Genomic DNA, 13,364 nt, shown 5'->3' with positions numbered 1-13,364 from the left:
ACGTCCCCATCACAGAGGGTGAGATAAGAATATGGAACAGTATCTCCCCAGCTTTTCCCAATTGCACCAGAACCGTTTATATGAGGAAATGATAAAGGGGAAGTTTCCCCCAGAAGCATAGATGGTATTGAAACTTCAAAACTTAACATTGCCAAAAAACTGATCCTAGTTAAGGTTTCATAAGGGCCACGAACAGACCTGAAACATTTCATCTCCCATCTTTGATTCTTTCTGTAGTCTCAGAATAAGAAAATTGTAAAGGCAATGATATGGATAAATAAAACTCACCTAAAAGGAAACTAACGAGTTCCTTTTAATGTAATGCAAAAATACTTCCCGTTTCTGTCCCAGTAGAAACTCAAAGATTATACTCACAGAGGCAGAGTTACCCATCTGGAGGGAAAGAACTCTTTTTTGTTTTTCCAGAAAGATTATTCATGTAAAGCAAACAAAGGAAAGCACAGTGGTATGTTTTAGCTCGGTTTGACGTAGACCTTGGGCAAGGTTTCCTCCCAGAGACTTTGTAAATTCACACCCTGCTCCACACATCTCAGGTGCTCCTTTTTGTTGCTGATTTATTTTTCTCTCCCACGACCTCGCAGCTTTACTTATGAAACTAGGTTCTCTCTGCTCAAAGCTGGGAGCAAAGATACACAAAACCTGTCAGCACTGCCTTGCCACTTGGTGGAGTCTTGGCCGGGTGAAGATGGGCAGGCGTGTGCTGTGCAGTTGGAGGCAGGGCTGCCCTGAATGTAAAGGCAGAGGGAGCTGGGGAAGGGAGAGCCGAGTCCGCCCGGTCTGGTGGGTGCCGGGGAAGAAGGGTGGGGTCGGTCTGGGACAGGAAGGCTGGAACTGAGTAGGTGGAGGGGAGAGTTGAACATGCCAGGTAATGGGGGCAGCATTAACGGAGTGTGTTTGGGTGGCGGTGAGGAAGCCCACCTGGGGAGGCAGAGGCTGGAGGCAGGAAGGCCAGCTGAGGCTGGTGTGCTAGTCCGGACATGAGGTGCTATAGCCACGGGTGAGAGAGGGCAGTGGAGATTCATCCTGTGCGTGTCCCCCAGCAGCTCCACACCAGAGGGACAGGAGTGCGGGCCAGGGGCATTGAGGGACGTAGGAGAGGTGAGCTCCAGCTGGATTGTCAGGTGAGGCTCCATGCGGACACACACACAGACACAGACACAGACACAGATACACACAGATACACACAGACACACAGACACACACATACACACACTGTGTTGTATGCAATTCTTTTCTAACCCGTATGCCTCTCCCAGACTAGAAAGCTCACTTTGGGCAGGACTGTGCCGTGTTAAGCTGCCACGTCTCGAGCCTCTAGCACAGGGCATGCCATCTAGTTGGCACTCAATATATATTGGTGGAATTATGACCCAGCGTGAGCATGCCTTAAAGCCGAGGTTAAGAAGTTTGGCTGTTATTTCGCAGGTAACGGGAAACCACTGAGAGGTTTTGATCAGGAGAATGGCATGATTGGAGCTCTCCCTTTGGAAGAGACATTTGCTATCCGTGCATAGGGTGGGTCCTTTGGGTCACTCAAAGCAGGCAGAATGCTGCTGCTCCTGTCCTCTGTTCAAGACATCCAAGTCCAGAACTGGGCCATTGACACCAAAATAATAGTACTTCAGGCACAAAAGGGTTAGCTTGGGATTTTGGCCAAGCGATGCCAGGACATCCGGGAAGATGTGTCCTGATCTGCAGAAATCTGAGACAGGAGCCAGGCCAGAGCTGGGAATGATAGATTTGGGTATTATCTCCATTACACTGAGCTGAGGATAAAGATACATTTATGCTGTAGGTAATTTCATTAAGGCATCTACCGGAAAGCCAGGGACGGAGTCTCACAGTGATACCTGCCAGTGGGGGCTACAAGAAAACTGACCACAGGACAGAGGAGTGTTGTCAGAGAGATTGGAAGACAGAACCGAGAAGGAGTTAAGAAGACCCTTCTCATGAAGCAGCCACTTAGCAGGGTGACGAAGGCATGCTAGGCCTGCTCGCGTTCACCTTAGGTGGAGACAAGGTCAAAATAGAAAACCTTGTTTCTCTCTCAGATGTAACCTTGGCCCTGCTGCTTCTGAGATCGGCTTTCTTTTCTTTTCTTTTTTTTTTTTTTTTTTGCACTTGGTACAGCAGATGTCCAGAGGCCCTCCTTCCACCTGTGGCTGATCACATTACTTCATTTGCCTTTATCTTCCTCATCCATAAAATGGAATTTTCCACCTGTAGATCCTAAGCTCCCTTCAGCTCTTAACAGTTCAACCCGACTTCAGCCACTGAAAGTGTTAAGTTTCAAGTAAACATTACAGCTTCCCACCCTATCGGCAGGGAAGAAATACTTTGATCTCCTTTGACCTGTATACCTTGTAAAACCTAGACTTCCCCCAATTTTTTCTTGTCTTTTCCTTGAATCTTTTTTGCTAATTAAGATGAATCAACAGCAGCTTCTCGCTAGTCCTGGGAATGAAACAGAAGTACCTGGTAGCCAGTCACCATGAATGGATGTTTAAAGTTTCCTCCCGGCCGAGTTCCCTACGTGGTCTCACCCAGAGTTACACTCTCTGTATGTTAAGGGGTCTTAACACAGCTCATCCCAAATGCAGAGAGGAGAGAACGGGGGCACAATGAGTTATAAGCACTTGAACTATTAAGGTATCTTCTTCAACCAGTTTAACAAATTACACTTACCCTGTCCACTTCCAGGACACAGGTCCTTCATTTTCAACCCCTAGAATAAAGCAGGAACATTCAGAATGTGCTTCAAATATCCTCTCCACACAGAAAAGTTCAAGTTTGAAGATAAATGGGATATTTTCTTGGGAATATTCTCCCAATCAGAGGATACAACCAGATGACAAATTCATAACATTTGCAAAGTTAAGGAATAAATGGAGAGGAATCTCAATTTTATAAAACCTCACCAGGACAGGATGATTTTACCTAGTCCTTTTGCTCCTGGATAATTACATTAAATGGTCCGGGATGATTTAAATTCAAAGGAATTTCATTGAATCTCATGAGTTCAGTGAATGTCTTGCAATGGATAACTCTAATGCATAGCTTGACCACTTCAAGGCTCTGAGAAGTTTCATTAAGAAGGAACAGACAAGTTAGAGTTGATATTAACTCTTACAATTTAGAGTTGTCCATTGCAAGACATTCAGGTGGAATGTATTTATGTATCCATTATTAAATGAACAAAAAAAAAACCCCATGTTATTAATTTAATTCATGTTAGACTTTCTATCCATGCTAATAAAAAGAAAAAAAACATATTTTCAAAGTAACTTCAATTCAGCAATAAATGTATTGGGGTGTTACTAAGTAAATCAGTTTTTAGTATATCAGAGAGTAATGTAACAAAGTGTTTCTTCCTTCAATCCACCAGATCGTATGTCTTTAGAAGTATGTTTTGCCTGTAACTTTCAAATACAGTAAAATTTCCTTTAAAGGTTAAACTGAAAATACTGGTCTTTATCTATATATAGTTCCTTGGAAACCAACTTGCCTATTAATCTCTATTAAGCAATGGTAGGTGGTTTGCTGGATTGAGTGTGTCAACCGGCTGTTTTAGAATCAAGTCACAGGGTCTGAGGGTACCGTTCACAGAAGGGGAATTTTAACCCTGAAGTGTGGGAGTTCTGGCAGACATGACCCTTGACCGAAGATACCTGGAGTTGGCACTTTCTTCTCTTGCTGTGTCTTCGAGAAAAAACAAACCAAAAAATATGTGTGTCACACATCAGAGAGGTGCTTAGATAAGTCAGTTATGAGAGAGTCACTGAATTTCTTAGCCCTTCACTTGTCCCATTGGCGAAGTAACTGCAGAGTGACATTATAACATGTAAAACACACAGCACTCCTCTTAGTTCAAAGTGCATTCTTAGGTCACGATATTTTTATTCTTTGGCTGATCTGACCTTGTGCTCTGCATCCGGCTGAAGGCTGTTGTCACCCTAGCTGTCTTTTCTGACTGATTCCTTCTCATCTGAAATCTAATATTCAAATGTTCCCATAACCTGCTCTCTTTCTTCTCTGGATCTCTGTGTCTAAGACATAGATATCAACTAAATTTCAAGTATTTGTTCCTAAGTAAAAGAGTAGTTTATTTTTATGGTCACAGACGGCATTTCGCATTAAATAAAAAGGTTTGTAATTCAATCATCCTACAAAAATGGATTGAATGGAATGCTTGGAAAATAAGATGGAGCAGAGTTAGGAAGCCAAGCAGTCCCATGACAGGCTCCCCCAGGCCTGGGTCTGCATTGGTGTTTTCACTGTTGAATTTATGATGAAACTGAAGGGAACAAGACCTCAGAGTTCATTTTGAACCTATGACGGGCAGGAAGGACCAACACAGAGATTCTTCCCACACCATGCATGCTTTTTTTTTTTTTTTTAAGAATTGGTCAGAAGGAAACCAGAATCTCTGAATAAAAACAGAGAGAGAGAGAAAGAGAATTGAGAACAGTTTGCAAATTTAAGAATGTGTTACTTTAGATAAGCTTCAGAGGAGGATGTGTACATAGTAAATCACCACCTGAAAAATGCAAATTTTAATGATGATAAGATTCTGCTTTAAACCCACTGAACTCAAGAACTGAAACGCTGTGAAACCCCCGGGGAAAAGGCTCTGGGTAGCATCGTGGATGACGTTAAGCGTTGGTCCTAACCTGCTTGAGAGCATGCAGTTGCTAGTAAGAACTTTAAAACTAATCATGCCCTTTCACTGATGACATCACTTTTTAGGAAAACATCCCAAGGAAACAATCCAGTGGGGGACAGCAGAGATGCTCTTAGCAATTCTGTTTGTAATTGTAAAAACTGGAAATGCCCCAGCCACCCCCGTTATGGGACTTGCTAAGCAAACCTGGAGAATATAAATATAGAGGAAAACACCCTGTCGCCTTGTGGCTGTTCACTGAGTCACTTACCATTTCATTAACAGATCATACAGGGCCTTGCAGACCACATTCAGGACTGTGTGTGTGTGTGTGTGTGTGTGTGTGTGTGTGTGTATTTTGATTGAAGTATAGTCAGTTTACAATGTTGTGTTAATTTCTGGTGTACAGCACAATGCTTCAGTCATACATGAACATACATATATTTGTTTCATATTCTTTTTCACCATAAATTACTGTAAGATATTGAATATAATTGTTTGTACTATACAGTATAAACTTGTTGTTTATCTATTTTATATACACATTAGTTAGTATCTGCAAATCTCAAACTCCCAATTTATCCCTTCCCATCCCCTTCCCCCCTCCCAGTAACCGTAAGTTTGTTTTCTGTCTTGAGTCTGTTTCTGTTTTATAAATAAATTCATTTGACCTATTTTTTCCCTTTATTTAGATTCCACATATAAGTGATATCATATAATATTTTTCTTTCTTTCTGGCTTACTTCACTTAGAATGACAATCGCCAGGTCCATCCATGTTGCTGCAAATGGCATTTTTATTCTTTTTTATGGCTGAGTAGTATTCCATTGTATAAATGTACTACAGCTGCTTTATCCAGTCATCTGTCGATGGACAGAGTTCAGGACTTTAAATGTTATTTTAAAGACAAGTAGAAGCCATTCAGAGTCTGAAGCGGAGGGAGCCGGACAAGACACAGAGGTCAGAAGTAGGGTGTGGGGCAGAAGTAGGGTGTGTGGCTGGCACGTAGGAGCGATGGCGGTGACTTGAACCAGGATGGGCTAGCAGGAAATGGGGGTGATTCAAGGAGGGTTTAGAAGGCAGAGTCTGTGAGTCTTGGTGACGGATTAGTTGTTGGACAAGAGAGAAGCTCAGGATGAGTCCCGGATTTCTGACCACATCTCCTGAACTAGAAAACACCACGTGGGTTGTAAAGGCTTCTATGTCAAACACATGAGCCGCGCGGGTCCTGAGCGATGTGAAAGAGGGAGATGTAGGAGGTACAGAAGGTTCTGGAGTTGAGGAGAAAGGCTTGGCTGGAGGAGATTGAGCATTGACGAGCTGACTACAGCCCTGGGAGGGATGAGATTACCAGGAGGAGAGACAGTGAGAGGCCTGGGCGCCTTGGTGGTTGGAGAAGGAGAGAGAGCAGAGAGGCAGGAAGAAAATCCGGGGACACAAAAATGCCTGAAGCCGCAGGGCTGCTCTCCGGGGGAGGCAGTGGCCACAGGTGATGATGTTGCTAAGAGGTGGGCAGGTCTCAGGTACCGGTGCCCTTTGGGTTTGACAATGCGGAGGTGACTTCAGCGGAGCACCTTGGAGAAGGGCTGGAGCAGAGAGCAGAGTGCAGGGCCCCGAGGAGAGGAAGGAGGGGAGTGGTGGCCCCAGGGCTGGACAGCTCTTCCCGGAGGTGTGGCTGCGAGGGGAGGAGAGAAACAGGGCAGCACCTGGAGGGGAAGATGAGGACAAAGGAGTGTGTGTGTGTGTGTGTGTGTGTAAGACGGGAAAAATTTGAAGCTGTGTCAATGCTAAAGGGAAGAAACCCGTAGAAAGAAAGAGGTTGAAAGTACAGCTGTGAATTAGGAGAGAGAGACTGTGAGCTAGAAATGTCTGTCTGAAATGATGTCAGCCAGGAAAATATATATCCCATTCGTATGAATGTGACTTTATGAAACTTACACATGTGCTTTAAATACAAAAATATCAAAGCAAAGCAAACAGTTCCCAGGGCTTTTTTGGAGACACTTCTGTTTATAATGATGGTTTATAATGATCCTAACCACAAAAGGTGCCATCTACCGAGCGCGTGTGATAGCTGGCGTGGGGCTGGTGGTGCGTGTTCAGATCATCTCACTTAATCCTCACAACAGCCCTGCCAAGCCTGGGCATCATCCTCATTTGAGACAAAACAGTCTTTAACTCAGCCTTGAACTAAGGCTCCAAGAGAAAGAATACTTTGCCCCCCAGGGCCTGCGGCCGACGAAGAGAGGAACCGGGATTCAAACCTGGGACTTCCGTGCTCCAGAGCCCAAGCTCTTTCCTCTGAAAGTAAAGACACTTAGACAAGTTTAAACCCCTAAAGAGCATCTATGTTCTCGGTCTTCAGACACCAGTAAAATTGCTAAGGCAACTGGTAGCAGTTTTGGTCACTCTTTCGACTGTTTGTTGGAAACAAACTGCAAATTAAAGAACGGAATTTAGGATTCTTGAAGTCAATGCCTGGCTTTTTACATCACCGATACAAAACCATATGTGGGTTTCTGTGCGTGTGTGTGTGTGTGTGTGTACGCACATGAGCCGAGGAGTAGCTCTAGGTTTTATGGGACCTGATGTTTATCATTTGAGGACTCATAGTTCTAGGTTCCTCCCATGGGACTATGCAGATGAAGGCCCCCGAAACTCACTAGCTTTGTGGCAGATCCACGCCTGTGCAGGCCTGTGGGCACATGAACCTCATGTATGTGCGTGAAGATACAGCAGGAACCAACAGAAGCTGTTGTCCCTTAAACAGTAGCCTTGGTTCCACTGCTTAGCACAATAGAACCATCTTTTATGGTTAGTACTGGTTATTTCTTTTCTGGGAAGACAGAGAAGATTTATCGGAAATCGAATAGGCCAAGAGGTTTTTTTTTTTTTGAACAGTGCCTTTGAATTCAAGCCAATGATCATTCATGAGCTAAGTTCGATACCCAGTGCTATGGTTCATGCTCTTGATACAGCAGGCAAATACATGTAACTTCTCTTTAAGTATCTTCTTTATTCCAGAGGTCTTTTTGTTAATTTCACTTTTGAGATGTGATCTAGTGCGCATGTGAAGGTTTTCAGAATGTAGCAATAGAACAGACTGGGTGTCGGAGGCGTTGGGGGACAGTGGAGACGGGAGAGGATGGGAGGGCATCTTTATTTATTTAGGAATCTGCTGTGGACGGGACACACGCTCTGTGCTGCCCCAAAAGCTAAAACCAGGAACCAAGTTACACAAGATTGCAGAGGCAGCCAGACTCCAACTCCACAGAAGAACTTTCTGCCCACTAGAGCTGTCCAACAACGGTTTGCTTATCTTGTGGCCGGCTGCCCACCACAGTAGGACTCAGCCGAAGCTACTTCTTGGCAGGGGAAGGGGAGGCAGGGGGCTTTTACTGAACACAAGTTGGAGTCCATCTAAGAAACCTATAGAATCCTCTCTAAGATTCCCAGGCACACACTGTGACTGCCAATCACACACACCACACACACACCCCCCACACACACACACACACCCCACACACACACACACACACACACACACCCCACACACACACACACACACCCCACACACACACACACACCATGCACAGTGGGTTGGTTTCCCCCCACCCCGAGTAGTGATGTGTTTGTGCTCAGCCAGCCTCGTTCCCCAGCTGAGCTCCTGGTTGCTGAGGAAACACGTTTGTGAATGGACTGATGCAGCCGTGACCATGCTCTTAGAATTAAGTCTAAGCATTACAGTCATAGAATTCAAGCTTTCTCCTGGCCTGGGACCTGGGGCCTGGGCTCCCAGTCATGAGCCAGCTGTCACACGTGGCACTTATGACCGTGATCTTCCCAGTTCAGGTCAGGAGCTGGCAAAGCTCTGCCGGGCTCCCTTGGCCAGCTCTGGGATGAGAGGCTAAGCAGAGGCAGCACAGAGGCCAAGGAACGTATGGGACAGAGTCCATGTCAGCCCCATGGAGGGCTCAGCCCACCAGGCCAGGGTGTGGCTTCCAGAGAGGCCAAGACGGGTGCATGGCCTCAGTTAACCTTTGCCCTTTGTGAAGCGGAACATTGACCATGACCCAGACACTGCCTTGTTCTCCTTCTGAGACCTCCTTGGGGTCTACGGGTCTGTCCTAAATCATGTTAATGATCATAATAGTGGTGACAGCGGTGGTCACAGCACAGCTGGTGTCTGCTGAGTTCTCGCCGTTTGCCCGCCGCTGTGATGCGCTCGTTACGTGATGACCTCATCGGGTCCTTGCCGTCATCCTGGGAGGTGGATGCCACTGACATTGCCGTTTTACAGGACAAGGAACTGAGGCCTAGAGAAGTTAAAGGGCATTCGTTTGTTACCTCACTTTGTCCCACTCTCCGGCCACCACACCCAGATCTCCTCCAGCTGCGAGGGTGACCTCCAGGGAGGGGCCAGGTGTGACATATGCCCAGACCCTGCTTCTCGACATCCCCTCATTCAGTGCCCACGGCAAACCTCTGCAGGAGATGCTGGCATTTTGCAGAGATGTTCAGGGCCTTGCTCAAGGTCGCCAGGTGTGGAGGAGCCAGCCCTCCAGCCCAGCAGCCCATGCCTTCCCCGCACCCGGCCTGCCTCAAAATCAACAGTCCAGCATCCTCACAGCCACTAAATCTATACTTTCTGGCCTCCCTTTCCAAAACGCACGCACTAATTACCGACTCTTTTTGTTAGTAATCATCAGGGACACCTTTTTTCAGTGTTTTCGTTTTCTCTTCGGCTACTACCTAAATAAGTTGTTCAAATTTTGTTCAACCTCACAGGGTGGAACCCAGCGTCGTGAGGCCGTGTAAATTCGGAAAAGTTCAGGAAGACGTTACACTAAACCAAAAGAAACAAAGCTTTGATTAGGGACTTATTTTTGTAAGCGATCAAAATATGAATCATTAAAATAGGACTGTATTTCAGGCTCCATATCCTCATCAGAGACAGCGTCACCATGACTACTGGGTTTGAATTAGCTGAGCTCCGAGGCCGTCCTGGCTCCGGAACGCAGCCGCGAGGCACGGCTGCGCCTCACGCAGGACGTGCTGAAGTCTGGTTCGGGACTCCCCTGCGGCTTCTCGCCGTTTCACTAGGAGATTCCTCAGCGACATGGGGTCTTCGGCTTTATTTGATCCCCATAGTAAATAGTGGCAGTAATTATATTAATAACACCCAAAATTCAAAGGTCCAAAGGAACCAAAATCACAGCGAAGACACCAGGTACCTCAGGAGTGGGTTGGACAGGGTATCATGGAACTTTATTTGGTACAAATGGAGAGAGCGCAAGAGGTTTGCAGAGAGAAAGGAATTACTGTGGAGTGTTTCTCAGGTTCAGGCTGAACTGAGAAGAAAAAAATATATACAGCAGTAGCCCAAAATAACGCAGTTAAATTAAGTTGTTAATTAAAGTATCTGTTAAAAGTGGCTAAAATTAGAGACAAAAGCCCATTGTTTGGTACAGTTGTTGATGGCATATCTGTATGTGGAAGGGCGTGGGGGGACAGGCAGAAAAGCCTGTGGCATTTTAAAGATTAATCACCCACCCCAAAGGGGTTTGGAGGCGCCCACCTGCATTTTTGAACTTGGAGCTAAGTCAAAGGGGAGGGAGAAGACCACAACAGGTTTTTTGGCTAATTAACTACTCAGCGGACACTTCAGATACCAAATACACCAGAACAGAAGGCCCCCAGTTCAGACCAACCCTTACCATCCTCTGTGAGGAGCTGACGTCTAAAGACGATTTTCTAGAGATCGTGGGACCTTGGAGCATTGCCTGTGTGTATTTTTAGTGGGAAGCATCCCAGAATATTGCCAGTTCCTTATAGGGTATCCTCAGTAGTGAGTCCCTCGGACCCGCGAATACTTCTCATATTTATTCTTTTCCTGCCTGGGATTAATGTGGATTAGAAAGGCACGTTGTTCTCTGTTGAGATTTCTGTGAAGATTCCATGAGTTGTCATTGAAACAGTAAAACTTTTCATCCTTCTTGACTTTATAATTCTTCTTTGAATAATCTGAAATGCAAACAAAGGATGTTTTTTATAAAAATAGTAGCAATAAATTGGGACAGTTGCAGTTTCCAATAAAGTCTGGTTCATCCCAGTGACGGGCTGTTATAATGCAGCTAGTAAAACAGTTACATCGTATGGAGGGAAAAGGAGAGATAATAAACCATGATGATCCTGGTTCTGACTGTGTAACTCTGCAGTACTGTAGAGAGTATTAACAGGGCTTGTGTCTCTAAGGGATAGGATTATAGGTGATTTTTGTTTTCTTTGTGGCTTCCTGCATTTTTTTATACTTTTTTTCGTATATGACTTTCATAATCAAAAAAGTTCAAAAGAAAAAGCCGCATGGCTCTGACCTTCTCAGTGCCACCTGCTGTCCCCTGTAAGATCACGTGGGCAGGGGGCAGACATGTCTTCCTCACCATTGTGCCCCGTGCCCAGCACAGTGTCAAAGCTCAGATGGTTGTTGAACAAGCTGTTCCCCTTTCTTGATTCCTCTTTCCTTTTTCTTTCCAGGTGATGTGCTCTATGAACTCCTTCAGCATATTCTGAAGCAGAGGAAACCTCGGATTCTTTTCTCACCGTTCTTCCACCCCGGAAACTCGATACACACGCAGCCGGAAGTCATCCTGCACCAGAACCACGAAGAAGGTAAGAAGGTACCGAGGAGGCTTCTCTCTCATTGCCTGAGTCATAGACAAATCCCAGAGGTTCAGCTGTTCCTTTGATAAGTTGTTCTTATTCATGTGATTCATTTTTCAGTCAACAAACGTTTGTTGAGGGCTGACTGTGTTTGAGACCCTGGGGGAAATGCCAAGATGAGTCAGATCTGTTCTTGGTTCTCTGCAACTCACAACCTAGGGGAAGGAAAGGGTTAGCTATTCACGTAAGTATCAAAGAGTAAAGGCACCGTAAAGAGACGGTGGAAGTGGGGTTATATCCAGGTACAGCTTCATGAAGGAGGTGGCTCTGGAGGGTTTCTTGAAGATCCAGTTCCTTGAAAGATTTTGATAAGCTGGGATGAAGTGGAGAACATTCCAGGATGGAGTAAGTCCTTGGAACAGAGAGCTGTCAGCTGACTTGGGTTGTAGAGATTATCTTATGATAATTTGATTATGAAAAATTTCAAACAAACCCCAAATAGAGAGAATTAACTAAAAAAAAACCCTGTGTGCCATCACCCTACTGCAACAGTGATCGAGATTTTGCTGTTGCAGAACGGGTCCAAGGAGGTAAGATTAGAACCAAAATGGGGAGGATTCTGATATCTGGGCTATGGAGGAAAGTAACAGGGAGTCATTGAAGGTTTTTGAGCAGGGAGGTAACATAAGCTGGAGGGAGAAAAGAGACCCCAACCCTGTGAACTCTGCAGTGGACCAGAAGTCTCCTCTTCACGCCCCAAAGGTGGTGACCTGCAGTGGACTCACTATGAGTGCTTAGTTCAGGTGTGCCAGGTGCTGCTCTTTTCCTGTGAGTTACGGTGCTCAGCATCAAACCTGGTAGAAAACAGAACAAAAGACCAGAATGGAATGGTGGCCCTGGACAGAGTTCCACAGCAGGTGTTTGGGTACAGAAATAGGGCATAAAAATCTTCTTTTACTCCCTATTCTGCAGAACAGTGATGCGTCGTGCCTCTGAGGGGCATTTGGACCACATCTTCTTGCCCGGAGTAGGGACCCGAAGTAATTCTTTTAAACTTGTACTTTTTTCTGAGGACCAGATTACAAGAGGTCTTAAAACCTGGGTTTTTTAGGGACATTTCCATAAATTGATTGATCATCCCGCAGAGCAGGACTCTTTTTTGTTTTGCCGTCAGCAAATTAAAAAGGGAGAAGTTATTTGTTTTCTTAATTAACACTTCACAAAACAGAGCGTGACTCCGGGCCACCCGACCTAGGGTTCCGTGTGCCAAGTGTTTCTCAGCAGGCCCCCTCGCTTCCATGATGGAGAAGAAGTGAGCGTCCCTTGCAGGCTCCCCGCCTGCTCCTCTGTCCTGTCTTCCTCTAGCTTTACCCTTTCTAAACTTAGCAGCCGCCTCCCTCCCCCAGTTCCATTCTCCGTTCTTTTACTCTTTCTGGCCTGTGCACTTCCAGCTTGCGTAACAGCCACCAGCTACCCCCGAGGAGAGGAGTGGGTTTACTGAAGCTGGACGGGAAGGCAGGAATCAGATTACCCAGCCTGAAGATGTTTAGGTGCAAAAGGTGTGTGATGGGTTGGGTTTTCTCTCTCTCAGGTCTCTCTCTCTCTCTTCATTGTTAAAAAACAATCCCATTTGGAATTCTATTCCCCGTTTGATTCTCTGGTGTGATTGGAGGCTTATGGTCAGGACAAGCCCTTCCTGCGCTCCCCTCGGCCTGATCTGACTCCTGAGCAGGTGTGTCTGTTGTGCTTCTCACTGGCAGGAGCTGGTCAGTAGAGAACGCTGGCTCCTCTCTGAGCTCCTCGCCAACTGAGTAAATAACGACATGCCACCGCCAGCGCCCTAATGAGCCGTGCTCTCCAGTGCTCTGTCATTGGCAGTGGTGAGATCAGGAGGTAAAAGGACGGAGCCAACTGAGCGCAAGGTCAAGGGCTGCATTGCCCTGTGGACCAGTTAGCTCTGCTTCAGACCTTCTCTTTCTTTTTCTTTTTTTCAATTGAAGTACCATCAGTTATAATGTGTCCC

At 45.8% G+C, this 13,364-nt stretch overlaps 1 protein-coding gene across 6 annotated transcripts in view; it reads left to right on the top strand.

The window, feature by feature from the left end:
• Positions 1–13,364, top strand: part of ETV6 (ETS variant transcription factor 6) — a 219,180-nt gene that overhangs the window by 175,594 nt on the left and 30,222 nt on the right. For all 6 annotated transcript variants that reach the window (XM_015235648.3, XM_031670662.2, XM_072954782.1 and 3 more), the window contains one exon: positions 11,216–11,350. In XM_015235648.3, the coding sequence (XP_015091134.1) occupies positions 11,216–11,350 (135 nt within the window). The remainder of the gene's footprint in view (positions 1–11,215; positions 11,351–13,364) is intronic.

Source organism: Vicugna pacos, chromosome 34 (genome assembly GCF_048564905.1).
Source record: "Vicugna pacos chromosome 34, VicPac4, whole genome shotgun sequence".
NCBI lineage: Eukaryota > Metazoa > Chordata > Mammalia > Artiodactyla > Camelidae > Vicugna > Vicugna pacos.
This window is presented reverse-complemented; position numbering and strand designations above follow the sequence as displayed.